Source organism: Dipteris shenzhenensis, chromosome 11 (genome assembly GCF_047967505.1).
Source record: "Dipteris shenzhenensis isolate YYH24624 ecotype China chromosome 11, Dip_SZ_1.0, whole genome shotgun sequence".
Lineage (NCBI taxonomy): Eukaryota > Viridiplantae > Streptophyta > Polypodiopsida > Gleicheniales > Dipteridaceae > Dipteris > Dipteris shenzhenensis.
The window spans coordinates 15,971,497-15,997,930 of record NC_141606.1 but is presented as its reverse complement, the minus strand read 5'-3'; the positions used below and the strand labels follow the sequence as shown (position 1 = coordinate 15,997,930).

The following is a 26,434-nucleotide window of genomic DNA, read 5'->3' as shown; positions in this document are numbered from 1 at the left end:
GCCTCAGGCTGAGCTGAACCCCTGGCTTAGTCTGGGTTGCTAGCTTCAACAAAGGGGTCTTGAATTGTGCAAGTCTTTCCAAGCATGGAGTTCCCGAAATCGAAGCTTTTTCCATCGAGTCCATCTAACAAGAAGCCATCCTATGCTGCCATGGCGTTGACACCTCCTCCTTATGCCTTGACTTTTCACAGATTTCAGAGCAAGCTTGATCCACATGAGCGGATCTACTTCCTACAACAAGAACTCAGAGATGCAAAGCTCCGCATTGCTTCCCTGGAGTTTCAGAAATGAAGAATGAAGGCAGACAAGAGGTAATCCAAGAAGTCCTACAGCAATGCAATATTGCAACTCCAAGGTCTAAGAAATGGTCACCACTCAGCTCAAATCCATGGGACAAGAAATTACAGCAACAATACATAACAAGATCGACAAATGTGATGTTTATATAGAGATAAGAGAGCAGCAAGCCATAGCAAGTAACAAGAAGATTTTATGTATTGGGGGATTGCAAGACAGTTGCCTTAGCTATTTTGAAATGGAAGAGGAAGAGGAAAACATTGATGAGGAAAAGATTATCCAACTCAAAAGGCAGTGCCACAAGTCTGTTGGGATGAAAATGACATAAGTCTTATCACTCGAAAAGGAAACCAAGCACATATTTATTTCAAAGAAAGGATTTTAAGAACCAAGATCCTTAGACAAACCAACAAGCTGAAGGGTACTAGGATTTGGATATCTAAAGAGCGCACTCTGACCCAACTCAAACAAAGGGCAAATGAACTTTTCAAAGTGAAAGAAGCAAGGAAAGAAGGTAAATGGGCGGTCTATCGAGATGGGCAAGCACTCATTAGATATTTCAAACCTAACCCCAAAGACTCTCAGTCTTAAACTGATGTTATTCAGACCACTCTTAATATAGTACTTGAATGTAGTTATGCTATAATAATTTGGGGCTGAGCTGCTGTACTCCCCCATGGACTCTCAGTCTCTAACTGATGTTGATGATTTTGGTGTGTATTTTGTCCCATAGACCGTGAGGTCTCCTGTGGACGTTAATATATCTTTCTTTCTCTTTCTTCCTCTCTCTTTCTGCTTCTGACTTGCTCTGCCCAAAGGGCTTCTATGGGATGGCATGAAGAGGAATGCCCCTCCTTATATAGAGGGTGGGACAACCGCTGGACGAACGGAGTGGAAGAGGAGGGATGGAGAGAGAGAGAGAGAGAGAGAGAGAGTCTATTAACGTCCACTGGAGACCAAAAGGTCTATGGGACAGCAAGAAACCATCTAGTACATCTGCTTTAGGGAGGGCACATGGCAGCTCCCAAGGAGTGCAAAAAGTAACCCATATTATTTAGAGTACCTATATGATAATCTGGAAGACTAAACAGCCATACATTGGTTTAAGACTGAGAGTCTTTTGTGATTTAAACTCTCTGATTAGTGCTACGGCTTCACGGTAACTGCCCATTTTCCATCCTTTCTGGCAGCCCTGACTTTAGCTAATTCAGTTGCCTTAATCTTGAGTTGAGCTTGTGTAAGCTCCTTTGCTATCCATACTTTGGTGCCCTTCAACTTGTAAGATTGTCGAAGAAGCTTGATCCGCATATCTTTTTACTCTAGAGTAAGGATTGCATGACCTCTATTGTGCAAAATAGAAGCTGGCCTGAAGTCGTCATCATCCTGCTCATCATCATTCACCCATTCAATGTTGGGCAAGCTTGCTTTGATCTTTGTCAATATTTCACTATATGTGTCGTCCTCTTTGTACCAATCTTCTGGGAGTCTCCCTATTCTAATCTTCAGAGCATATTCACATCTGGCTTCATGTTCTTTAATCTCTGCTTGAATATCAGACTTCCTTGCTTTGTTGTCCACTTCCACAATCACTTCCTTCTTAGCAATTTGTACTTCAGTGTGAACAAGATCTTTGACTGTTGAGACTAGCTGTGGGGTAGGGGGGTAATCCTTACAAGATTTTACAGCCTCATCAATTACTGCATGCTTACCGGGCCCTTTCAGAATGTGAAGTCGGGCCTTTACTTTTGCCAGCTCCAATCGTAGCTCTCTCACTGCCTGCTGTAGATAAAAAATCTGATCCTGTTGCTTGAGGATGGGTCGTTTTGAGCCTTCTTGTTGATAATTCCGTGCATATGGAGAGGATGTCATGGCTGCAACTGTAGAGTATCGAGTCCTGATGGATGTTGAAGGAGTTGAGGGAGTTGAGGGGGACTTGGAGGAGAGGGCAGGCCAGGGCTGTATGTTGAACCCCCTAGCTTAACCGAACCCCCGGGGTTGGGTTGGGGGTTTAGCCCAACTCGGGGTTAGGGAGGACTAGGACTAGGTGCGGATGGGATGAAGGTACGGAGGGGCTGTACGGTACGGGGAGAGGCTGAGCAACTGTACGGGGAGCGGTTGTACTGAGAGTCTGAGCGGCTGGCTGTACGGAGGTATGGATGGAGAGGCTGAGTGGCGGTACGGACGGAGGGGCTAGCGAGAGAGAGAGAGAGAGAGAGAGAGAGAGAAAGAAAGAAAGAAAGAAATTTTATTAAAGGTCCACGGAAGGCCATACATGGCCTATGGGACACAAAATCATCCGAAAGGAAAATACATCATCAACGATGCGCCAACTAGGTGGCCTCATCGTAATACCGCTAAGATGCCAAAAATGGCTACAAAAATCCTAGATATAAAATGAAATGAAATAGAGTACCAAAATTGCCTAGATACAAAATGTAAAATATGGAATATGAGGAACATCGTCTTCCCTAAGGGGTCTGTGATCCAAAGAAATGATGGAAGTCATGGCCATCGACCATGCCTCCTGCCATGAGTGTGAAGATCTGGGCAAGTGTCAAATGGGCTGCTGGCGGTGCCAAGTCTCCATGGAGCAATCTCCTCCGAAAATCTGCCATCATCCTCCGTCGTCTACAAATAAAGCGACGGGTACGGCCTCTGTGTAAGATCATCCTGCGGTGCTGCCGGATCATGTCATATGTACATCCTCGGGGTGGAACCATCGGTGCTCTCTGGCAAGATGGGCTATCTCTGTGCTCATGGTCCTGCGCCTCGTCCTGCTCCTCATGAATAACCAGGTCTCTGGCAGGGATGCGACGGTGCTCTCTGAGAGAGAGAGAGAGAGAGAGAGAGAGAGAGAGAGAGAGATCAGTAGTGCCTCAGTTTTTGGCAGTTGCTATCCCTGCACTTGCTGGAAGATTATAGCTCATCAGAGTCTGGTTTTCCCCACCCATGTGGAAGTAAATACTTAGTTTATTCTCTATATCTTCCACAACCCTTTGAACCCCTCCAAAAGCAGGGAGGTAGAGGAAGATCTTTGATCTGCAGTTCAGTTTCTAGCCTCTTGGCTGAGATCTTTAATTTACTCTTCTCCTAATACTTGCTGCAGTTCATTCTACCTTCAGCCCACACTTTGTGGAGCTTATTCAAAAACCATATTTGCTGTACTTCCTGCTGTTTCATTCACATGTTTGGTGTGGAATTTTGAAGGTTCTTTGCACTTCCATATTCTGTTAAAGACTAGCGACCTGCTGGTCATTCTTTGAGACCACATGCTCCTAGTTTAAAACTGCTCCTGTACTCTGTCATTTGCATAAGCTTCAACAACAGAGGTCTTACTAAAATGTGGGTATTGCAAAATAGGACCTGTTGTCAGTGGCCTTCTTTAAGTCCTAAAAGGCCTTTGGGCTACATCATCCCACAAATGCATTGTTCTTCAAGAGATACTGCATAACCTGTTTTGGCATTGTATTTTTTAATGATACTCCTACAAAACCCTGCCAAGCCAAAAAATCCTCTAACAGGGACAATGCTATTGGTTTGGGTCACTCTTATACTGCTTTCACCTTTGGTGGGTCCACCACCTCATCCCATCAGAACCGATCATATTCCAAGATACTCCACAGTGTTGGGATCTAGTACAGTTAATAATTGTAATACTACTGCGGATAATGGCTCTACTATGGGCAATAACATGAATATTACTAGCAGCATGAAAGAACATTTAGATACTTGGTCGTTTCCCTGGAGTATCCAGCATTTGCCTTGTGTGCAATATTTGTCTTGGTATATAATCAGAATCTCATAAAAACATACCATGAACTGATCCATAAAGATAGGGCCGTGGGATCTGGTTCAGAAGTTACTGGAAACGAGCATTTGTGAGCCAAAGGGCATTACCAAGAAAGCTGTCTTGTGCTGATCGTCCTCCTTAATCTTTTTTTCTTGGTGTCTGAGGTGTGTTTTGGTAAAATGTTTGGCCCCTTTGTCTCATTCAAATGATCATCAATCCTGGGACTAAGATATCCGTTTTTAAAAGAAAATTTGTCTAGGTCTGTATAATTAATGAATGCTTGTAGGAACCATCTTTTTCCTTAACAGCACATGGGAGATGCAAAGGGGGTTTGGCTCTTATTTATGAAAGGCAGATTCAAAAGCTTTTGAATCTGCCTTACAACCTCCTCTTCCTCTGCTTGGACAGCCTATATATAGCATTTTGAACTGTTTTTGACCAGCCTCAAGGTCAATGGCATGATCTACTTCTGTTTGTGGTTGATGATTCCTTAGAAAGGTCTGAAAACACATCTGCATATTGCTGTTGCAGAGCCTTAATATCTACTTATGCTGTAAAAAGGTCAACTCCCAGGAGGACAAGGGGGAATGACGCCTGTACTTGTTTTTGGGGTGCCATAAGGGCAGGCCACATGTGCAGGTGAAGATCATGCCATATGCATAGATTTTAAGGCTGCGTGTAGTCTGTACTGTCCTTTGAGCGGCATCCTGGTTTCATGTGGGCGGGACAATAGCCTGACATGTGGGCAGCACAACTGGCTGAAAAGGAGACGCCGCTCTTGGATTAGGTTGGAGCCCGTAGTTAGTGCTGAACATTCCACATGCGACTGTCATGGAATAGACCCACAATGGGAGCTACCCGTGAGTTTAAGCAGGGCTGGTTTGGACTGTCTGGAAAGGCCCTGCATATGGCAGGGAATGGGGCCTTATATAGGCCACCAAGTGGAGCCAGATCAGCCAAACCAGAATAGGCCAGGTACAGATCTAGGTTGTCCTAGGACTGCAAGTCAGCCTCCTTTAGGGGGCTGGTTCACAAGCAGTTGTAGGGTCATCAGAGCCGAGGAGATCTATGTCAGAGATCTACCTTGACAACCGAGGGAGAGGCCTTTGTTCGAAGAGAGGAAGGTGACTTCAAATCAATAAGGTGTACGAATTATCAAGTTGCTTGCCGTGTGTTGAGCTTTCATTGCTTCTTGAAATTTGGCTAGCTAGGAATTTGGATGAGACCAACTATTTGATGTGGAAGTTGGAGCCCCTGAATGGGAGGTAATGGAAGGACTAGAGTTGATGCCCACAGATGTGAGATTTTCCACGGCTAAGGTTAGCTCACCTGCAAATCCAGTGGATGCCAGAGGTTGGGTGTACAAAGACCCTGAAGCACAATCGATGATTATTGTGATTGCTGTAGACTTAGTTATATCCCATACTCAGTTTGCAAAGTTAGCATGAGACCTGAACAATCTTGAAGGATTTGTATGAGATCAACAACATTTCGAGGATAATTATGCTCTTGCATCAGTTTACCATACTGATTTAGGAAGGAGAGCTTGTACATGACCATTTGGTCAAGGTGAAGATTCTCAGGGGTCAGCTGCAAGCAGTTGGTCACAAGGTGGACTCTAGCCAGTTAGCGATGCTTGTGATGAGTAAGCTTCATAGGAGATTTTGGAGGCTTGTCCCTTGCTTTTGAGGAGTTGGGTCTTTTGCTGCTTTAGGAGAAGGATGAGGAGAAGCAGTATGATGGTGCTGGTGATGAGAAGGCCCTTGATGCTAAATGAAAATGCAAGGCCAACAGTAACGGTATGCCTGGAAGGGTTAAGCTCAAGAAAGTGGAAATGATGAGCATCCTTCAGATGAGGCAGGGACTTTCTAGACAATGCGGACAAGAAAAGGAATAGTTTTTATTGCGACAAGACTGGACATTTTGCACGAGACTGTAGGAAAAAGAAGGTAGGTCAGAAATAGGGGGAGGACCATTTTGGCGAGGACAAGCACATTTAGTAAAAAATTTGCTTTACTGGTGGCTGTATCTTGCTCCACTAAGGTTAGATATCTAGACAACGAGTAACTATCTTGATGTCAGACATTGAGAGTTGGTCTGAGGAACCTGCAGATCCATATGGACTCCAGAGCTAGTAAGGACAGCTATAGTTGCTCAGTGATCTAAGGAGATTAGAAGTGGCATGCAAGTGATTGAATGCCTAACTAGAACCGTGTGTGCATCAACGTCTAAGGTTTGGAAAATGAGCATTTAATGCTTGGTGTATGAATTTGGGGGAAAATCTTTGAGAGTGATAAAATGTCATTGTTGAGGTGGCTGAATGAAGCTGAGGTGGCCGGATTGATTTGGAAAGGAGGGTGTGCATGTGAACGTGATTACGCGAATTTCTTCTCAAGCTTTCTGGATGGCGAGGTGTTACGTGATGAGGAGATTGGCGTTTCTGGATTGCATGCAAGGTGGCTACGTGATCTAGAAGAGGGATGCTTTGGCTGATGGGTGGAGTGGATCAATGGGATGCTTGCTGGAAGGATCTACGCTGCACTGGAAGGGCTCCTTGAAGAGAAGGCTGGACGACCAGATGAAGGAGGGGAGAGAGGAAGAGAGGTGGTGCGTAAGCGGAAGATGGAGCACTCTTCGAGTGAAGGATACGTATGTGACGGGGGGGTGGATCGCTGACTGCATACTTGGCACAAATGGACTCTAGGTGCTCGGTGATGATGAGCTTGGTGGTGCAGGTGGCGCTTACCAAAGTCCTGTTTTTTTTGAGTTTTGGCTGTGTTGATAGTGTGGTTGAAGGAGAGGATCTTGGGCGACGGATGTTCGTGAGCTCTACGAAATCTGAAGGCATGGGCTGACTGTAATTTGGGGTACACGTTCGCTTCAAGGCTGACTGTAGAGAGGCTTTGGCCAAGCAGATGCCCGGTGATGCTGAGAAGACCTTGGCGCTGGAGGTTTCCAGAGATAGCGATCTGTTTGTAGTTGGCTGAGCAAGGCTACCTCACAGGCAGGACGGTCGTTGTTTGCACGTGAGCCGATACAAAGAATGTATGGGCTGGTTCAAATCATTTGAAGGACTGTTGGCGACGTGAAGTACTCTGTGGGCAGGAGAAGAATACATACGCTGGAAGTGGATTTGTAATGCAGAGATGGTTGAGGCGATCTGATACGCCAGTTCCTTTCACTCTTTGGTCGTTGACTGCAGCTTTGGGGAGAGTTACGTGCTGTTGTCCTTGATGGAAGCTTAGGAGTTTTGGCTGTAGGTTCATAGAATTCTGAGGCTGGCTGTTCTGAGTTTTGGGGCAAAGTTCAGTTCTAAGTTTTTTTCTGTTTCGGGTTGTGTAGTGTTTTGGTTCTCTCCGAGTCTGTGTGGTTCATGTTCAGACAGTTTTTTTTGTGGGGGTTTGTCTTGGTGCCTGTGTCAAGGATCCTTGCTCTGGATACTGGTGCACGTGCTCTTGAACTCGAGCCCACATTGTTGCTGATCCCTCGAGTTCTTGCTGCAGTTTGTTTTCTCTTATACAAACCTGAAAGTATATGATGATTTTATCTCTGGAGCTTGGCCCAGAAGTACTCGGTGTGTATTTTGAGAGCAAGCAGTGAAGAGTGTACCTTTACATTGGACTAAAGAATGTGAGGAGGTCTTTTGAGTCTGTGAAGGGAATACTTGGGAATGTGGCTTGTGTAAAGGCACCAGATTTTACGAAGCCATTTTATGTGAATCCTTCAGTTGGGAATGATGCATTAGGAGCAATATTACTACAGCAAGGTGAGCAATCTAGATACATGAGACCGGTATATTTTGCAAGCAGAGTAAAGAATGATGCTGAGAACAAGTATTCTAATGCAGAATTGGTAATGTCCAGCCTTGTATATGCTTGCAGAAGGTTTCGGAATTACTTGTTGCCTCATCCTTTTGTTATACTTACAAGCTGTACTTTATTGCCTCACTTGCTTAATAATACTGCACTCTCTCGTAGTATGATCAAGTGGGTAACAGAGCTACAAGAGTTTTCTTTCTTTTTCTTGGTTGAAGATACTACCTGAGCAACACTTGCAGATTTACTTACATATAAGGAGAAGCCAATCTTAGTCAAGGAAGTTGAAGAGAAGGAGGAAAGGCAGGAGCAGATTTTGGAGAAGTTTTTTGCTTTTCTTTGATGGATCATTCAAAAAAAGGTTAAACAAAGCTTCAGGGGGAATTGTAATTTATGACCCTCAAGGTGAAATGATATTTAAAACATGTTTAGAGCTGAAGGTGCAGCAACAATGAAGCTGAATATTCAGCTCTGTTTGAAGGTTTGCAGAGAAGTATAAAGATAGGAATAAAAAGACTTACAATCAAAGGAGATTCTCTTCTGGTTGTGAAGCAAATACTGGGAATTTGGAAGACAAAGCATCAACACTTAAAGGATTGGGTTGTGGCTGTAAAGAAACAGTTAAAGTGTTTTGATAAATGGATACTCCAGCATATAGACAGAAGCAAAAATCAAGAAGCTCATGATGCTGCTTGTAATAAAGAGGAAGTACATGCTTATGCAATTAGGATTCAAGAGCCTTGGTATAAAGGGAGAGAATCTTTAGCAAAGGAGGAAACTTTTCTCATGACAGGTAGAATTCCAGAAGAGGTTCCAAAAGGGAAAAGGCAAAGGTTTGTGAAGGCATGTGAGTCTTATTGTCTTATTGATGATGTACTTTTAATGAAGGGAGCTGATCTTGTGCTCAGGAGGGTTCCATGGCAAGAGGAAGTGATCCACATTTTGGAATCAAATCATGAAGGGATTTGTGGAGGACATTTTGCTTTCAAGACTATGCTCAGGAAAATCTTAATGGAAGGATATGTGTGGCCCTTACTCCAGAGAGATATCCAGCATTGGTATAGATCATGTCTACAATGCCAGTAAATGGGGAGAAGGGTTTTGCTTCCTGAGTTGAGGAATGTAATCATGGCTTATTTGAAAAATGGGGGATAGATGCAATAGGTCCATTACCTATGACAGCAAGGGGAAAATGTTATCTTCTCACAGCAGTAGATTATCTTTCAAGATGGGCAGAGGCACGAGCAGTCCGTGCAGTGAATGCTAAGGAAGTTAGCAAGTTTGTATATGAAGATATTTGCTGTAGATTTGGAATGCCTTTGGAGTTGGTAAGTGACAAAGGACCAGGGTTTAGAAGTGAACTAGTTGATTTGCTGTGTAACAGGTTGAAGATTAAGCATATATATTCAACGTCACACTATCCACAGTGCAATAGTAAGAATGAGTACTTCAATGGTAGGTTGATCAACATGATGAGCAAAATAATGAAGATGCATGGCAAGGGCTGGGATCAGGTGGTGCCAGAAGCTTTATGGGCATACAGGATAGCAGTTAAAGAAGGTACACAATTTTCTCCATTTCATCTTGTATATGAAAAGAAGCTATGTTGCCACTGGAGGTTGAAATTCCAGCTTTGAAAATGTTGATTAAGCTTGAGGAAAATCCAGAGGAAGACTACAAGAGGAGGTTATTTGAAATGCAGGAGGCACAATTGGATGATCTTGTTTTGAGATATGACAATAAGCTGGACAACACATTTAAAACAAAGCTGTTTACCAAGTGGGAAGGCCCCTACTGTGTGGTGAGGAAGTATGACAATGGATCTTATCAGCTATGTGATTTAGATGGAAGATTACATCAAAGCAGGCTAAATGGTTTGCGGCTGAAGAAGTATTTTGTGAGAATCATGCAAGTATCAACATGTGGACCGATAGTACTGAAGAAGAATGCAGTCAGTGAAGTATCAGAAGAAGATATACTTGATGCTGTTCAGTTTCTCTTTGCTTCAGCTCTCAAGCATGAATGCTTGCAGCCAGTGGGTTGAGCTAATATGATGAGCCAAAAAATGTCAATAGTTTTTTCACTTGTTGCATGTTTGAGGATAGGTACATAGGTATGCACATAGCTAGTGGGTGATGGTTTTGAGTCAATGGGTACTCTCATCAAAAGGCCTTGTACTGATATAAATATTCTTTTGAGATTGTAAATGTCTTCGCAGGGGCTCGTGGGATATCATGAAATGTAATGTGGGAGCACCAGGATAATCCAGAGCATGGTTTCCGACATTGTCTATGTGGTGGCGTGATACCATGTGCTCCGAAATGTTGTCCTGTGTCACATGTTTATAATGTCATGAGTGTTTTTCCTTTTGTCTTGAGTCATGTGAACTTCCCATGAGTCGAGTTGGTTTGATCTAAGGAGATTAGAAGTGGCATGCAAGTGATTGAATGCCTAACTAGAACCATGTGTGCATCAATGTCTAAGGTTTGGAAAATGAGCATTTAATGCTTGGTGTATGAATTTGGGGGAAAATCTTTGAGAGTGATAAAATGTCATTGTTGAGGTGGCTGAATGAAGCTGAGGTGGCCGAATTGATTTGGAAAGGAGGGTGTGCATGTGAATGTGATTACGCAAATTTCTTCTCAAGCTTTCTGGATGGCGAGGTGTTACGTGATGAGGAGATTGGCGTTTCTAGATTGCATGCAAGGTGGCTACGTGATCTAGAAGAGGGATGCTCTGGTTGACGGGTGGAGTAATTGATGGGATGCTTGCTGGAAGGATCTACGCTGCACTGGGAGGGCTCCTTGAAGAGAAGGCTGGACGACTAGATGAAGGAGGGGAGAGAGGAAGAGAGGTGATGCGTAAGCGGAAGATGGAGCACTCTTCTAGCGAAGGATACGTACGTGACGGGGGGTGGATCTCTGACTGCATGCTTGGCACAAATGGACTCTAGGTGCTTGGTGATGATGAGCTTGGTGGTGTAGGTGGCGCTTACCAAAGTCCTGTTTTTTTTGAGTTTTGGCTGTGTGTTGATAGTGTGGTTGAAGGAGAGGATCTTGGGCGACGGATGTCTATGAGCTCCACGAAATCTGAAGGCATGGGCTGACTGTAATTCGGGGTACACGTTCGCTGCAAGGCTGACTGTAGAGAGGCTTTGGCCAAGCAGATGCCTGGTGATGCTGAGAAGACCTTGGCGCTGGAGGTTTCCAGAGATAGCGATCTGTTTGTAGTTGGCTGAGCAAGGCTACCTCACAGGCAGGACGGTCGTTGTTTGCATGTGAGCTGATACGAAGAATGTATGGGCTGGTTCAAATCATTTGAAGGACTGTTGGCGATGTGAAGTACTCTGTGGGCAGGAGAAGAATACATACGCTGGAAGTGGATTTGTAATGCAGAGATGGTTGAGTCGATCTGATATGCCGGTTCCTTTCACTCTTTGGTCGTTGACTGCAGCGTTGGGGAGAGTTACGTGCTGTTGTCCTTGATGGAAGCTTAGGAGTTTTGGCTGTAGGTTCATAGAATGCTGAGGCTGGCTGTTCTGAGTTTTGGGGGAAAGTTCAGTCCTAAGTTTTTTTCTGTTTCGGGTTGTGTAGTGTTTTGGTTCTCTCCGAGTCTGTGTGGTTCATGTTCAGACAGTTTTTTTTGTGGGGGTTTGTCTTGGTGCCTGTGTCAAGGATCCTTGCTCTGGATACTGGTGCACGTGCTCTTGAACTCGAGCCCACATTGCTGCTGATCCCTCGAGTTCGTGCTGCAGTTTGTTTTCTCTTATACAAACCTGAAAGTATATGATGATTTTATCTCGGGAGCTTGGCCCAGAAGTACTCGGTGTGTATTTTGAGGGTTTTCAGATTGAAGTGTTGTTCAATGAGGTTCTTGGGTACCTGTGGTCGCTTTTGCGCGTGAAAGAAGAGGAATGGGCAGGGGTAACTCTAGTTGATGAGGAGGACGTTCTTGAGTATGTATATCAGATGGAATTTTGTGAAGAAGAAGAAACTATCTGAGTGATTGTTTGTGTTTACTGGAATCAAAGGTTGGTGCATTTGTGTTATCTTAGCTTCTTTTGTCCATACCGTTCTTTGTGTATCATCGTATTGTACTGTGTCTATATGTATTTAGTGATTTTGTTGGACCATTGATTGTTCTGGACTTCTCAGTTGGTTGGAGGATGGAGGGTTTAGACCTTCCGAAAGTCAGAGGGGGAAGCTTCATGGAAGCGGCATTTGGCACCTACTGCACGATGGCGGTGGAGTTCGGTAAGAGTTTCAAGGGGTGGAGTTACTGATTGAGGCAGCTGATCAGGAGGCGGATTCATGGTGGCTCGGCTGCAGGAGGCAGGATATGATTTTTGACCAAGTTGAACACTACGTGTTGGAGGCTGGGGAGCCACAAGAGAATGAGTGTTTGGAGGTGACCTTGGTGCACACAGGGCTCACCCTCGTGTGATGCCAGGGACTGATGAATGCAGCTTCTGGGTTTGGACATTCACTTGGTGTAAGGAATGTATGTGGGCCAGCCACAGTGATTTCTCTGGTGAGGTAGATTTGACCGAGTTTATATACAGAACTGGATGATGGACGGTGTGGAGCTCCTGGATGCTTGGTTCCTAACAGGATCGAGGTTGCTTCTAGTTCATGAGGGGGACCTCTGGATAGTGATATTTCAGTTGGAGGATGGCTCGATCATCTGTGGAGTGCATGTGATGGTGACTCTGCAGATGGGCCTGGCAGTGGTACCTAGGCATTTGGAAGATTCTAGCGTGTTATGATATTTGTTGGGAAATGCCACAACCAGTGGGCCACTGTGATGTTTGTGATTAGGGCTGGCTTGGAGGGCTTGAAGACTTTGTGGAGCAGTACCTAGGCGAGCAGGGGATGTGAGCATGGACTAGTGTTTGAGGAAGCCTTCGTCTTATTCTTGAGAGCTCTCCTGTGGCAGCTGATGGAGCATCTCTTTGATCGGTGGGTATAGGCCCACCTTTGGTTAATGAGACAGGGTGTCAGAGACTAAGGGTTGTCCCCCCACATGTGAGACCCGAACAAAGAGAAGGGTTTGGGGCATGCATAAGGGCGGCACAATACCTGCCACATGGGCATGTGAAGATCATGCAAGGTGCTGCGTGGGCTGCCATGTGCGCAGCATAATAACCTGACATGTGGGCATCACAACTGGCTACTGCATGGGCTGAAGAGGGAATGCCGTTTCTTGGTTTTGGTTGGTTGACAGCAAATGGTGGAGGTCCCTTGACAGTTGGGAGCAAGACAAGCCCCCTGGCAGGAGGAGATGCCACTAAGACTTTTATCGAGTTCTAGTTACCCATGTTGCTCATGTTTTGTTTGAAAGAAGTTCCAATTTCTTGGAGCTTGTTCAATCTTTTTTCATGCGTTTAATTAATAGGCAGCTTGTTCATTCATTTTGCAAGAATGTCCTAGTTTCTTGTTTTTCTTAAAATAGCTTTTTGTACTTTCAGCAATAGTGGATTGCTGGAAAGATTTTATTCCATAAACCTTTCATAATGTAGTACTTAAATGGCATGAATTAACTTTGTTGCTTTGAAAGCTAGGTTACCAAAATCACACTCTGATTGCTTGTGATCAGCAACAACATAGAACCAAACTGAAAAGCTTAGTAAATCGGTGGCCTGAACGGAGTTTTTACCGTAATAGGTAAGATCACTATTTTTACAAATCACATCCCTCTCAAAGATCACTACAGGAAGGTTACTAAATGATTTTATGAGATGATTTTCATGATATCATCTTTCTAACTTGGCTGACTTGAGAGGGTAGAAACGTTGCAGCTCCAGTAGAAAGAATCGATCGCTTGCGATGTACACTTTTGGAATATGGCCATTTCTTTGTCAGGTTTGCAGATTCTGTCCATGTCAGTATGTTTAATTTTCTGTGGCTTTCCTGTTGGGTCTTTAAAACTCAAATTAAATGAAAAACCAAAATTTTTGGGTGATTTTCAACCTTTTGTACTCAAGAAACACAGTTCAAGTACAAAACCCTCTTGAAATACAATAGCTTCAGTATTCTTGCATGTGTTTGGTAGTAGTGAGGGCTCAGTCATGGGTAGAATATAAAAAGGCAAGAAATTGCAGATACACAAGCATAATGCTTCTCGTTTTGTATGCCAAATATGTTCTTGAGAAAGTCGGGGGCTGTTTTTAAATTGCTAATCATAGAAAGAGACCAAGCAATGTAGTTCATCTTCTCATTGTTGAGACGTAATATTCTTGCAGCTGTAGGTCCATATGATGTGGAGAGTTAACAATTTATGTTGAGGTGAAAGAACCGATTGAATGCAAGGTGAAAATTAGATGGGATATTGCACACACGTCTTTCCTAGATAAATCATGCACATTGGGAGCTTATGTATTTCAGCCTTAATAATTTAGTGATCACATTAAGTAACTTTGTACGCGTAGCAAGGTCCTTTGTGTCAATGACCAATGCTTCTCACACAAAAACAGAAATATCTTGCCCAACACATGTTGCATATCAAATTATTCAGCTCAATGAGCTCTTTCATTTATGCTCACAGCCTTGCTCACTCACAGAAATGTAAGGGGCACTCAACTTTGTAGATCTTGGTTTGCAAAGCCACTAAGCGTAGCAATGACCTTCTTGGGGGAGCTGGCAAGCTCACTACCCAGCCATAGATCTAGTATAGAGGATCACCCTCCAAGCCTAGCCACAACCCTTGTATCCATGGACCGTAGCACACGTGTCCACCAATTTAGGTGTTAAGCTAGGTTAGGGTTATAGGCTTGCTGTAGGTCTTGATATCCTAGGGAGCCACCCTGTAGGATCCCCACCAATGAGCCCACATATCATCTACATAGACCCACCTAGGGGTGTCTCTAACTTAAGGGCACCCATACACCAGGTATAGACTAAAGGTCACTTTGGACCCCTTTAAAATGGGTCACTGCTGGGACCTAATTGTTAGAAACAGTGCATATGGGAGAAGTCCCATAGTGACACGTGGCACTCACACATGACTCACACATTAACTAGTACTAGATCTCGTAGTGCTACACACCAACACATCACATCTCCCACACGCTCTTTGGCTTTGATATCTCCAACACCCCCCTTCAGAGCAAAGAGTGTGAGACCCAACATGCAAAGAGTAGACCGATTCCCCCTCCACGGCAATATTGCAAAGAGCAAGTCCAACCATCCAACACCTCCCGTGTGATAGTGACTTCTCAATCAGCTTGCGACTGGTTAGAAATGTGGTGTGAGTTAGAGAGAGAGATAGGCTAGGGAGTGAAGAAGTGATACACAAATGTAGAAACCATGAAGGCTTTCATTCATTCATCATCATCACTAAATGAGACAAGTGAAGTACAAGCCTTTACAGGCTACACACTCACACACTTGCACCAAGTGCATATGGGATAAGTCCTATAGTGACACGTGGCACTCACACAGGACTCAATCATAAACTAGTACTAGATCTCCTAGTACTATAGACCAACACATCACATCTCCCACACACTCTTTGGCTATGATATCTCCAACACCCCCCTTAAGAGCAAAGAGTGTGAGATCCAACACGTAAAGAGTAGACCGATCCTTCCTCCACCGCAATACGTCAAAGAGCAAGTCTAACTATCCAACACCTCCCATGTGATAGTGACTTCTCAGTCAGCTTGCGACCGGCAAGGGCAAACCGTCACTCGTCACCCCCCCTTATTGGGTGGTCAATACCATCAAACCAAAGTAAAAGACAATACATTCATTTTTGGGGGACAACCCAGTGCAGAGTACCTCTTATCGACTCCAACTACATTCAGTGTAGAGGGACAACTCAAGGCTCAGAACCTTTATTGACTCAATACAAAAATACATATCATAGAGGGCCTAGAAAGCCCAAGAACCTCAGTTATAATGCTCCTCAAATGAGAGGCCGGGAACCTCAGCTGTGGCTGCTTGTATCTCTTCAGGGGGCTCTTTAGGTTCGGTCTATTCTTCAGCAAGGAGATTGGCATGGTGCTTTTCTTGTTCATGTTCCTTCTTCTTGAAGCAATGAGCCTCAATATGTCCTTTTCTCTTGCAAAACCTGCAAATAATATTCTTGTTGGTCTTCCATTTGCTTGTGGAAGCAAATGCTTGATCACCAGGAGAGACAAGAGTGGCTTCCTTATTACGACGGTCCTTCTCAATGAGTAGTGCCACCATATCATCAAACGTGGTGGTGGCAAGGCGTAGTACTTCAAGAGTTTTCTCAAAGGGATATCCCGTGCATACTCTTCATAAGGACAACTATCTTATCTTTATCATCAGGCACGCTTTTCAAACTTGAAAGTTGTTGAACAAGAGATTGAAACCTTGCTAGATGATCAATCAACTCATCAGTCTCTTCCATTTTGAAATCATAGAACTTGAGCTTCAAGAAGACTTTGGATTTGGTGATTTTGTTACCAAATAACATCTCAAGGGGATCCCAAATCTCCTTAGCTGTTGACTTGAAGTCCCATGATGGATGAGAGAGTTGGCCAAGCAAAGATCAATGAGGGCAATGACCTTTGCATTTTGTTGCTTCCAAATCTTGCGTTGTTGCTGATCAAGTAATGCAACTTTGTCGTCATTAACAACATCCCAAATACCTTCACGCATAAATCTTGGTTTGCCATGTGGGAAAACCTTATCCCTTGAACTTCTCCACGAGCGAAGAACTAGAAGACAATTAAGTATGATGGTAAAGACCTTGATGAAGGCGGACAACAAGCTAAGATGAAGGACCAGCAAAGGAATGGGCTGGTCTCGGGCTTCAAAACACAACAGCCAACTCCTTGTGTGCAAAAGGGAAGATATAGGTGTCTAGTGGTGCTCCAAATGCCTCAAAATGCAGAACTGAGTGAACCCAAGTCAAAAAACAGCAAGTAGATGCCCCTAAATGCAAGAATGAGCCAAGGGAAGAGCACTTGTGGGTGTGATGACTGCTCAAAGTGCCGCAACTGATCCGAAATCCTCAAGAAGGTAGCTGTAGTGGCGCCAAATGCAAAAGTATATCTCGAAATTTGTGAGGCAGCTCAGCAAAACAGCTCCAAGCTACACTAAGATGATGTAGTAGATGTGTAGCTGTACCAAAATTCACCAGCAGGTCCGAAATTGATTAGGCGGTTCTCTAGTGTTACACCGTTTCTTCTCTATCTCTGATCTCACTGCCAATATCACGGGAGTAGCACCTTTCTTTACCTCCCAGCCAACTCTGTCAAGACCCCCAAGCAAGAGAGATAGAGCTGTGTACGAAATCACGTAAAACTAAATCCTTATCTTCTCTCACTAGCCTTGACAGACCCCAAATCCCTAGATAGATCTAGATGCCACATGTCATCCATATAGGGCCTTCCTAATGCAACATTTCACCCCTCTCTTGGGATGCATTTAATTCCTTGCCCCTAGGCACAATCTTTGCACTAGGCCCTTGGTCTCAGATCTATCTAGTCTGGTGCTATCAACCCTCACCTAGGACCTTGACATTAATCCCTCCCGATCATTTACATAAAGCGCAAACACATATATTACAAAGATAGATCCTATAAGGGAAATGTCGACTGATTCTTCCGAGGTCATGCTACCTCGGCTAGAGCGTAACATTCCTTCCCTCTTCAGACATCAGCGTCCTCGATGATAAAGTCTGGGAACACTCTCCGCAACTGATATACGGATTCCCAGGTAGCTTCGGATAGAGGCTGACCATGCCATGCAACCAACACCGTGGGTATCTTCCGATTTCGTATTTGCATTGTTCCTCGGTCCAGGATTCTTGTTGGTTTGCGCCTTGCAATATCCTCTATCTCCTGAAACAAAACCACACCTTCGATTAGTGAGTCACCAGCATGTAAAAATTTCTTTAAACGTGAAACATGAAAAACCAGGTGCACCTTACACCCCTGTGGTAATTCTAATTTATAGGCTACACTGCCTATTCTCTTTAGAATTAACCACGGCCCACAGTATCGAGGTGATAACTTAGCACACTCCCCTGAAGTCAATGACTTCGAGTGCGAAGGAATTCTGAGAAAAACTTTTTCTCCTTCTTCAAATACTCTTATAGACCGATTTTCATCCGCATATACCTTGGCTCTGTCCATAGCCTGACGGATATTAGCTCTCGCAAGTGCTAGCATCTCCCGCATCTGAACTACAAAGTTGGCGGCACTAGGCACTTTCTGAGGTACTCCAACTATAGTTGGATTAGCTGGTCTATAACCATAGTTCAGTTCAAACGGACTGAACCCCGTAGATGAATGTTTCCTATCATTGTAGGCAAACTCCAACAATGGCAACCACTTTTCCCATGTATGTTGCCTCAATGACACATATGCTCTCAGCATATCCTCTAAAGTCTGGTTGACTCTCTCCGTCTGACCATCCGTCTCAGGATGATCCCCACTACTCATTCCCAACTCAGTCCTTAGTGTCTCAAATACCGCTGTCCAAAAGTGACCGGTAAACCTGACATCTCTGTCTGACACTATGGATCTAGGCAATCCATGCAGACGAAATATATGTCTAATAAACAACTCCGCTACTTGCGGGGCACTAATAGACTCTCTAGTCGGAATGAAGTGAGCCATCTTGGTTAGACGATCAACCACCACAAGGATAGAATTATACCCTCCTTGTGTTGCAGGTAGTCCTACAATAAAATCCATGGAAATGCTCTCCCACTTGCTTAGTGGTATTTCCAAGGGCTGTAAAAGTCCGGGTGGCTTCACCCGCTCGGCCTTACTTACCTGACACGAGAAACACCGTGTCACATATTCATGAATATGCTTTTTCATCTTTGGCCAAAAGAAATCTCGCTTCACGAGATCATATGTCTTCTCGACTCCTGGATGTCCCGCACACGGGCTATCATGGCATTGTCGAATGACTCTCTGCCTGAGATCATTCTGACCAGGTACTACAACCTTGCCATTTCTAACTAGCATACCATCCCTTATGGCATATCTTGCATAAGTTTGGTCTTTTCTGGATGCCAGGTCATCCTTTTCATTTTCCCCGGGTTTTAACACATGAGCCTTAGGCCATAAGCTCTGGACAAACTCGTCCACCTTCTGAGTTTCTCTGATCTCGGTCATTAGAGCACTCTCTAATACCGTGAAACTCAGGTTGTGCATAATGCGAGACAACGCATCAGCAACCTTATTGTCTTTTCCTCTTCGGTACCGAATCGTTAGATTAAATTCCTGCATGAGCTCTGCCCACCTAGCTTGGCGGCCCCTCAAGTCAGGCTGCTTACAGAAATGTTTCAGAGTATTATGATCCACATCCACATAAAACTCTGAACCATACAGATAATGCCTCCATGTTTTCAAAGCATGGATAACAGCATACAACTCCAATTCATGAGTTGGCCAATTCCTTTGAGAGGGAGAAAGCTTCTTGCTTTCAAAGGCTACTGGCCTTCCCTCTTGAAGGAGAACTGCTCCTACCGCAATGCCACTTGCATCGGTTTCTAGGAACAATGGTTTCTGGGGATCAACTATTTTTAACACTGGTCCTGAGACCACAGCTTGTTTTATGGTGTTAAAACTTTCCTGTTGATTCTGTCCCCAAATAAAAGGTACTTTATCGGAGTTCAGTTCAGTCAAGGGCGATACTATTTCGGAATATCCTTTGATATGCCTTCTATAAAACTGGACAAATCCCAAGAATGATCGCAACGCGGTCAGACTCTGAGGGATTGGCCAAGTTAGTATCGCAGCCACTTTCTTCGGATCCATTTCTACCCCCTGTGGAGTAATTATGAACCCTAAGTACTCAAGCCTAACCATACACAGTATAGTTTTCTTTTTATTCACGTAAAGACTGGCTTTCCTCAAAGTACTGAACACTATCCTTAAGTGTTCACAATGCTCAGTAACACTTTTACTGAATATCAAGATATCGTCAATAACATGTACTACGAACTTTCCGATATACGGACGTAGTAAATCGTTCATAAGCATGACGAAGGTCGCTGGAGCATTGGTAAGTCCAAAGGGCATTACCAAAAACTCATAATGACCAAACCTGCTCCTGAAAGCGGTTTTATGCACATCCTCGGCTCTAATCCGGATCTGATGATAGCCGCACTTAAGATCTATCTTGCTGAAAATCACGGCTCCATGTAATGCATCTAGCAAATCATCAATCCGAGCCATCGGATACCTGTGCTTGACAGTGATATTATTTAATGCTCTGTAATCTATACAGAGGCGAAACGTATCATCCTTTTTCCTCTTTAATATCACTGGTGAAGCAAAAGGTGAGAAACTTGGTTGAATCTGCCCCAACTTGAGGTATTCTTCCAGTTGCCTACGCACCTCCGCTTCTTCAGTAAAGCTCATTCTATAGGGAGGTCTATTTACAGGTTCTGCCCCCGGGATCAGCTCAATCTTATGCTGAACTTTCCGCTCTGGAGGTAACCCATAAGGTAGTTCATCCCTAAAACATTCAGAGAACTCCTCTGTTATAAGGTTAGCCAGCTTGGCCATCTCATCACTTTGCATAACATCAGTGCTAGCCGAAGACTCATCCACCGACTCTACCGATGCTGTGCAAAGGTATAAAAACTCTACTTGAGCCTTTCTGATTTCCATCACGGAAACCAACGGTCCCTGAGGTATATCTCTTTCACCTCGCAAGACATAAAGCACATCATTCATCTTGAATTGATATACGTGCTTTTTCCAATCAATGGCTGGATTCTTTCTAGAATGCCACGCCATTCCCAGGGCTATATCCGCATGAGCAAGCTTGGTTATTTCAAAATCAAGCTTCTCAGCATAGTCCTGAATCCGAAGCTCCAACTGGGTAACCCTTTGGTCCCATACTTCAGTTGAACTTCCATTGGCCATCCTGACGGTATACGCATAGTCAGATGGACTTGTCTTTAATTTCAGCCTCTTCACGAGCTTGGAGTTAATCACATTGTGAGTTGATGCTGAGTCAAACAACACAATGACATCATGACTGGCCACTTGCCCTTTCATTTTGATTAACTCCGTATCATTGAAGGCTGTATACCCCGTTGCTGCGGGCTTAGATAGGATGTTATCAGGTGCACTCGTCACTAACTTAGTAACAGACACACAGAACAAACAAGGTACTAACCTCTGAGAAGATCCCGCTAGCTGAATCTGCATCTCTTCCGCTCTGGGACTTCCCTGCATCTCCACGTCGCACTCTGAGATCACCATCTCAGCCATCCGACGATCTTTATTACGTGGACAATCTCTCCACTGATGAGGTTGAAGGCAACCAAAGCATAAGCCTTCTCTCCTCGCTTTTTCCCACTGTTCTGGGTTCAAGGGAGACTTAGACCAAGCCCGGGCTGCCATTGGAGTTACTTTCCTTTTCACTCCAATGGTGGTACTTGGCTTAGGAGTTTCAGCCGGTCTCGCCTGCTTGGCTTGACCACTAGGCTGCTGCGAACCACTCCCTCTGCTAGCCCACTTCTTCTTAAACCCAGACTTCTTCGGATACCCATACTGGGTTCCGACCTGTGCAAACCCACTTGGCTTGCTGCCCTTGGCATCCTCGTAGTTCAGGGCTATAGCTATTGCATCATCTAGCGTGTTCGCGTACTTAGCCCGAACTTCCATTTTTATTCGATCATTCAATCCAAATATGAAATCTTTCACTTGGATTGATTGAGGCAGGGGTTCGTCAACCTTCATTACACTCTCTCGAAACTTATCAGTGTATTCTGCCACTGATAAATTTCTCTGACGAAGGTTCCTATATTGATCCCAAGCTCGGGATGCTTCGTCGGGAGGTAAGAAGTGTTTCCTGAACTCTCTTTTAAACCCGCCCCAGGTAGTGGATGCTATGCCATCCTTTTGTTGTTTAATCCACCACCGATCTGCAGCCTCACTAAACATATGGGTGGCCTCGCGGATCTTTTTTGATGTCATTTTTGATCTCACAAATGGCGAACGCCTCGTCCCATTTGTGTAGCCAGGTCTCAATGACATCGGAGCTACGGTCGTTCATCCGACCAGAATACTTTTCCGGTCTGTAATTAGCAATATTTGGCACCTTAGCCTTCCTAGGCTCGACCGTATGGACACTAGACTCCAGTTCCATTGGAGCCTTTCCCTTCTCCTCTCGAGAAGGTCTAGCAGACATACTCTGTAGTACTCTCCTAAGTTCAGATTGCCCTGCGTTGGCTTGTAATTGCTGTGCTAACAACTGTTGCAAGGCATCTTCCAGCAATGCAATCCTGCCAGATAAAGTGTGAGCTACTGGGCGCGATCCCTGCTGGGTCGGCCGGACTCCTGATTCACCAGGGTCCCTCCTGGAAGCCCCTTCTTCTGCTTCCATTTAGTTCAATAGGTGTTTTGGTTTGGGGTTTAAAAAAAAAAAAAAAAAAAAAAACACCCTTAGAACACTGTAATCACAAACTGACACAATTCAGGGTACTGACACTCTGAATACAATTCCCTATACTAGGGAATTCCTGCAATCCCACATTCACACTGATCACGCATTTAATACAGGCATGTATCACATATGGCGCTTTTCCCTATACTAGGGAAATTCCTGCAGTCAATTCTAACTGAAGCACACAGGCATCTACACAGGCATCATATGCCCCTATAACATCGTAGACCGTAAATTCTATGCAAGCGGAGCATCAGCAAATTGACTCAAAAGAAGAAAACACCGAATTGACACAAGTGACAGAGAGCTCCCTGGTCTATGAACTCGTTCACCAGTTAGGCCCGCGAAATAGTCACAAATACAGATGTCCACGAAACCTGCTCTCTGATCAAAACCTGTATGAGGGACTCAGGTCAAAACTCTGTCACGGATCAGCTCTCCCCGTACTGCCTGCTTGTGAATGATACGTGTCTGTCAGAACCTTTGTAATCTCTGAGTTACTGATCGGCGCTGTGCCTTCAGAGGTCCTTGTTCCGTCAGGGTCACGGGAGCCCTGCTTCCGTTCCAGTCGATGACGATCTCCCACTCCTGGACTAGTACCTGCGCTAACGATCTACTCTCCAGCTAACCCCTCGAACTGCCTTTGTCAAAAGTGCGCTACACAGCGACGTCGCGATCGACGCGTCACCTCATCTACAGTCTGGACGATCGACGCGTCACCTCACTTAGCAGCAGAAGCGTGGATCGATCGTCAACTTCACGCTCACGTTGGACTTCCTGTCCAAGCCACATATCCCTGCTTGTGGGCATCGCCGAATCACCAGCGATTCCACCAACCTACGGGACCCCAGGCTCAAACCTGTTCGTTCGTCGATTCGTAGGCCCCCACGTTATCAGCCCATCGACTTGCGCTGCCCACAGGTCTTACGCTCCACGCCTTTCCCCTACACAACCTAAGCTCTGATACCAACTGTTACACCGTTTCTTCTCTATCTCTGATCTCACTGCCAATATCACGGGAGTAGCACCTTTCTTTACCTCCCAGCCAACTCTGTCAAGACCCCCAAGCAAGAGAGATAGAGCTGTGTACGAAATCACGTAAAACTAAATCCTTATCTTCTCTCACTAGCCTTGACAGACCCCAAATCCCTAGATAAATCTAGATGCCACATGTCATCCATATAGGGCCTTCCTAATGCAACATTTCACCCCTCTCTTGGGATGCATTTAATTCCTTGCCCCTAGGCACAATCTTTGCACTAGGCCCTTGGTCTCAGATCTATCTAGTCTGGTGCTATCAACCCTCACCTAGGACCTTGACATTAATCCCTCCCGATCATTTACATAAAGCGCAAACACATATATTACAAAGATAGATCCTATAAGGGAAATGTCGACTGATTCTTCCGAGGTCATGCTACCTCGGCTAGAGCGTAGTATCCCGAAATGATGTAACAAGCCTTCACAATCCAAACTGACTGTTGTAGATGAGCTGGAGGCTAGGAGCAGTCCCGAAAATGCTTCTGGTATAGGCGGTTCTGCAGCAGTACTTCTCAGAACAGATCGGAGTTGCAACGGCAGCCTCAGAATATGTCAAAATAGCCTTCAAAGGTCACGAACTTTGCCAACAATGAGCGTAGGTGGTTGGGTCTGCTGCAGTGGCAATATGAAGCAGTTCTGGGCGTCGAAAACCCTCACTCATTGCAAGTACCTTCAAGGGAATGCGCCAACCAGCAGGGAATGGAGGCGGCTGGCTGTGGAGAATCAAAACTGAGGCAAATGGCTGCAAGAAGGAGAGGCGAAATGAGGCGGCTGAGCAGAAGACCTAATCGGCTAGGGAAGGCTGAAAGGAGGAGGTAGAATGAGGCAGCTGCAAGAGGGAGGAAGCTGAGCAAAGTTAGGGTTAGGTTAGGGCAGGGAGATGATGAGGTGGCAGGGCACCTAGGGCAGAATCATTCTGCTCTGATACCATGTTAGAAACATGGTGAGAGTGAGAGAAAGAAAATGAAAGAAAGAAATTTTATTAGAGTCTTCAGAAGACCGATGGGTCTATGAGACTGAAAGAAAACCTGATACAAACCACAGTAAGGGTGGAGCTACTAAACGAGCATCATCACCCGTGCTGAGTCCTAAGTCTGATCATACATAGTCAAATACATCTGGGTGTGACAATGAAAAGGAACAAGATTGGAGCGGAGCTGAATCCTCCGTATGTCATGTTGCCTTGGCTGGTGCGTAGCCGGTGATGGGACGCTGGCGTCTGTCAAGGGGTGCCATGCGTCTCGGTCTCCTGGAGGAGGCTCCACTCAAGACTAGAGCCACCGTGACTCCCCTGGGACGTGTCCCGGGTCTAAACAGTGACGGGAGGTTCCCCAGAGTGATCTATGTGTCCCCTCGATGCCTCGTGTGTCGTGCTGCGGTCGTTGGGTCGGGGTCTCTGTCATGTCTGCGGCTAGAGACTGGACAATCAATATCACTCGATGGGAAGAACTCTGTGATCTTGCTCTGAGAGGTGTCTGGTGGTGTGGCCAAGCTCTGTCGCCTGAGTAAGTACTCTCTGTGTCGGACCCCCTTGTGAATGAAGGCCGCGAGGCATCTCTGATCTTGGTAGGCGAGGAATCTGGACAGGGCCCCGAAGCCGTCTCTGAAGAGACAGTGGTAGCGACCTCGGATCTCGTAGTACACTGGGCACCTGAAAATAAAATGCTCCTCCGACTCAACCTCCTGATAGTCGCACAATGTGCATATGCGACGCTCCCTAGGGATCTTCGCTGTTCTGCTGCTCTCTATGCGGAGGCGGTGCGATGATATCCGAAACTGTCCGATGGAGATCCGTAGTGAGTGAGGCATGTGTAGCTCAATGTATCTTGGTTGTGATGAATCCCTCCTCCGAAATACGAAGACAATGATCTCTGTAGAAGCTCAGCTTCACTGGGAGCTCCCTCGGCTCCAACCAGGTCCTAAAGGTGTGTAGCTGCACGAGATCCTTCTCGAATGACCTGGTTGGTGTGTGGCCCGATCGGGATGGTGGGTGGGAGTACCGGGGGGGCATCCAAACTGTACTGAAAAGGAGGTATCCTATCGATGTGAAACCCCAGTCTCACAAACCATCTGTGAGTCCGTGCATACCAGCCTCGCTCGTCTCCCTCTGCTGCCAACCTCATGGTGGAATCGAGAGCCAACCATGGCAACCTCTGTCTCCCTGATGTGCAGTCCCCATATGATCTAACCCGGTGTAGATATGTGATGGTCGGAAATGCTGCATCTAGCTGGAGTGGAGAAGCACCAAACTCGGCCTGAATGATATGATGTGTTACAGATGGTTTCCCTCGGATCATCCGTGAGAGCATAAGGATCTGCAGGTGCTCCACCCGTGTCCACTCTATATCTGACATGTCAGGTCCCCAACAAGGGCTGCCATACATACCGGCTGGTCGGACCAAGGAGTCGAAGAGAAGAGCCTTGGTCCGAGAGTCCCGGAAGTGGGAGTGTAAGCACTGTCTCTCTAGCCGAGCCAGTGATGCGTATCCCCTGCTCAGTCTGGTCTGCATCGTTGGTCTCATCGTGAAGATTGGGCCGAAGAAGATAATCCCCAAGTGTATGAGGACACGATCTCAACTGGTGACCCACCGAAAGTGAACTGCTCCCGGTGCATGACTGCTCCAGAGGTGTTAAAGATCATGACCTTGGTCTTGCCAAGGTTGACCTCCAAATCATGGGATAAACAAAAAGCCTGCAGTGCATCTATGTGTCGTTGGAGCCCCTCGGGTGTGGACAACAAGACTGCCACGTCATCCATGAAAGTCTCAAGCTCGTCGATGTAGAGGCCAAACAGGGTTGGTGATAAGGGACAACCCTGTTTGACCCCTATGGTGCTGAAGATCTCATTTGTCCAACTTGCGCCTGTTCGAACTCGGCCTGAGACACTCTCATAAAGTGCCATGACTGCCCAAATGATCTCCTAGTGCCTGTAGGCGTGTGATGAGTCGAGCTCGAGTTACTGTGTCAAAGGCTTTGCGGAAATCCACAAAGCAGCAATATACCCTCTCCTTCCGTGATCTGGCCTCCTCTATGACACTCCTGAGTGTGAGTATGTGATCCATAGTTCGATGGTCTCGCCTAAAACCGACCTGACCCTCTGC

At 45.4% G+C, this 26,434-nt stretch overlaps 1 protein-coding gene across 1 annotated transcript in view; it reads left to right on the top strand.

Moving 5' to 3' along the window:
- Positions 1-26,434, top strand: part of LOC147896672 (paramyosin-like protein) — a 157,080-nt gene that overhangs the window by 5,417 nt on the left and 125,229 nt on the right. Inside the window, exons 4-5 of the mRNA XM_087381551.1 lie at positions 13,498-13,565; positions 13,689-13,763. Coding sequence (XP_087237677.1) covers positions 13,498-13,565; positions 13,689-13,763 — 143 coding nt within the window. The remainder of the gene's footprint in view (positions 1-13,497; positions 13,566-13,688; positions 13,764-26,434) is intronic.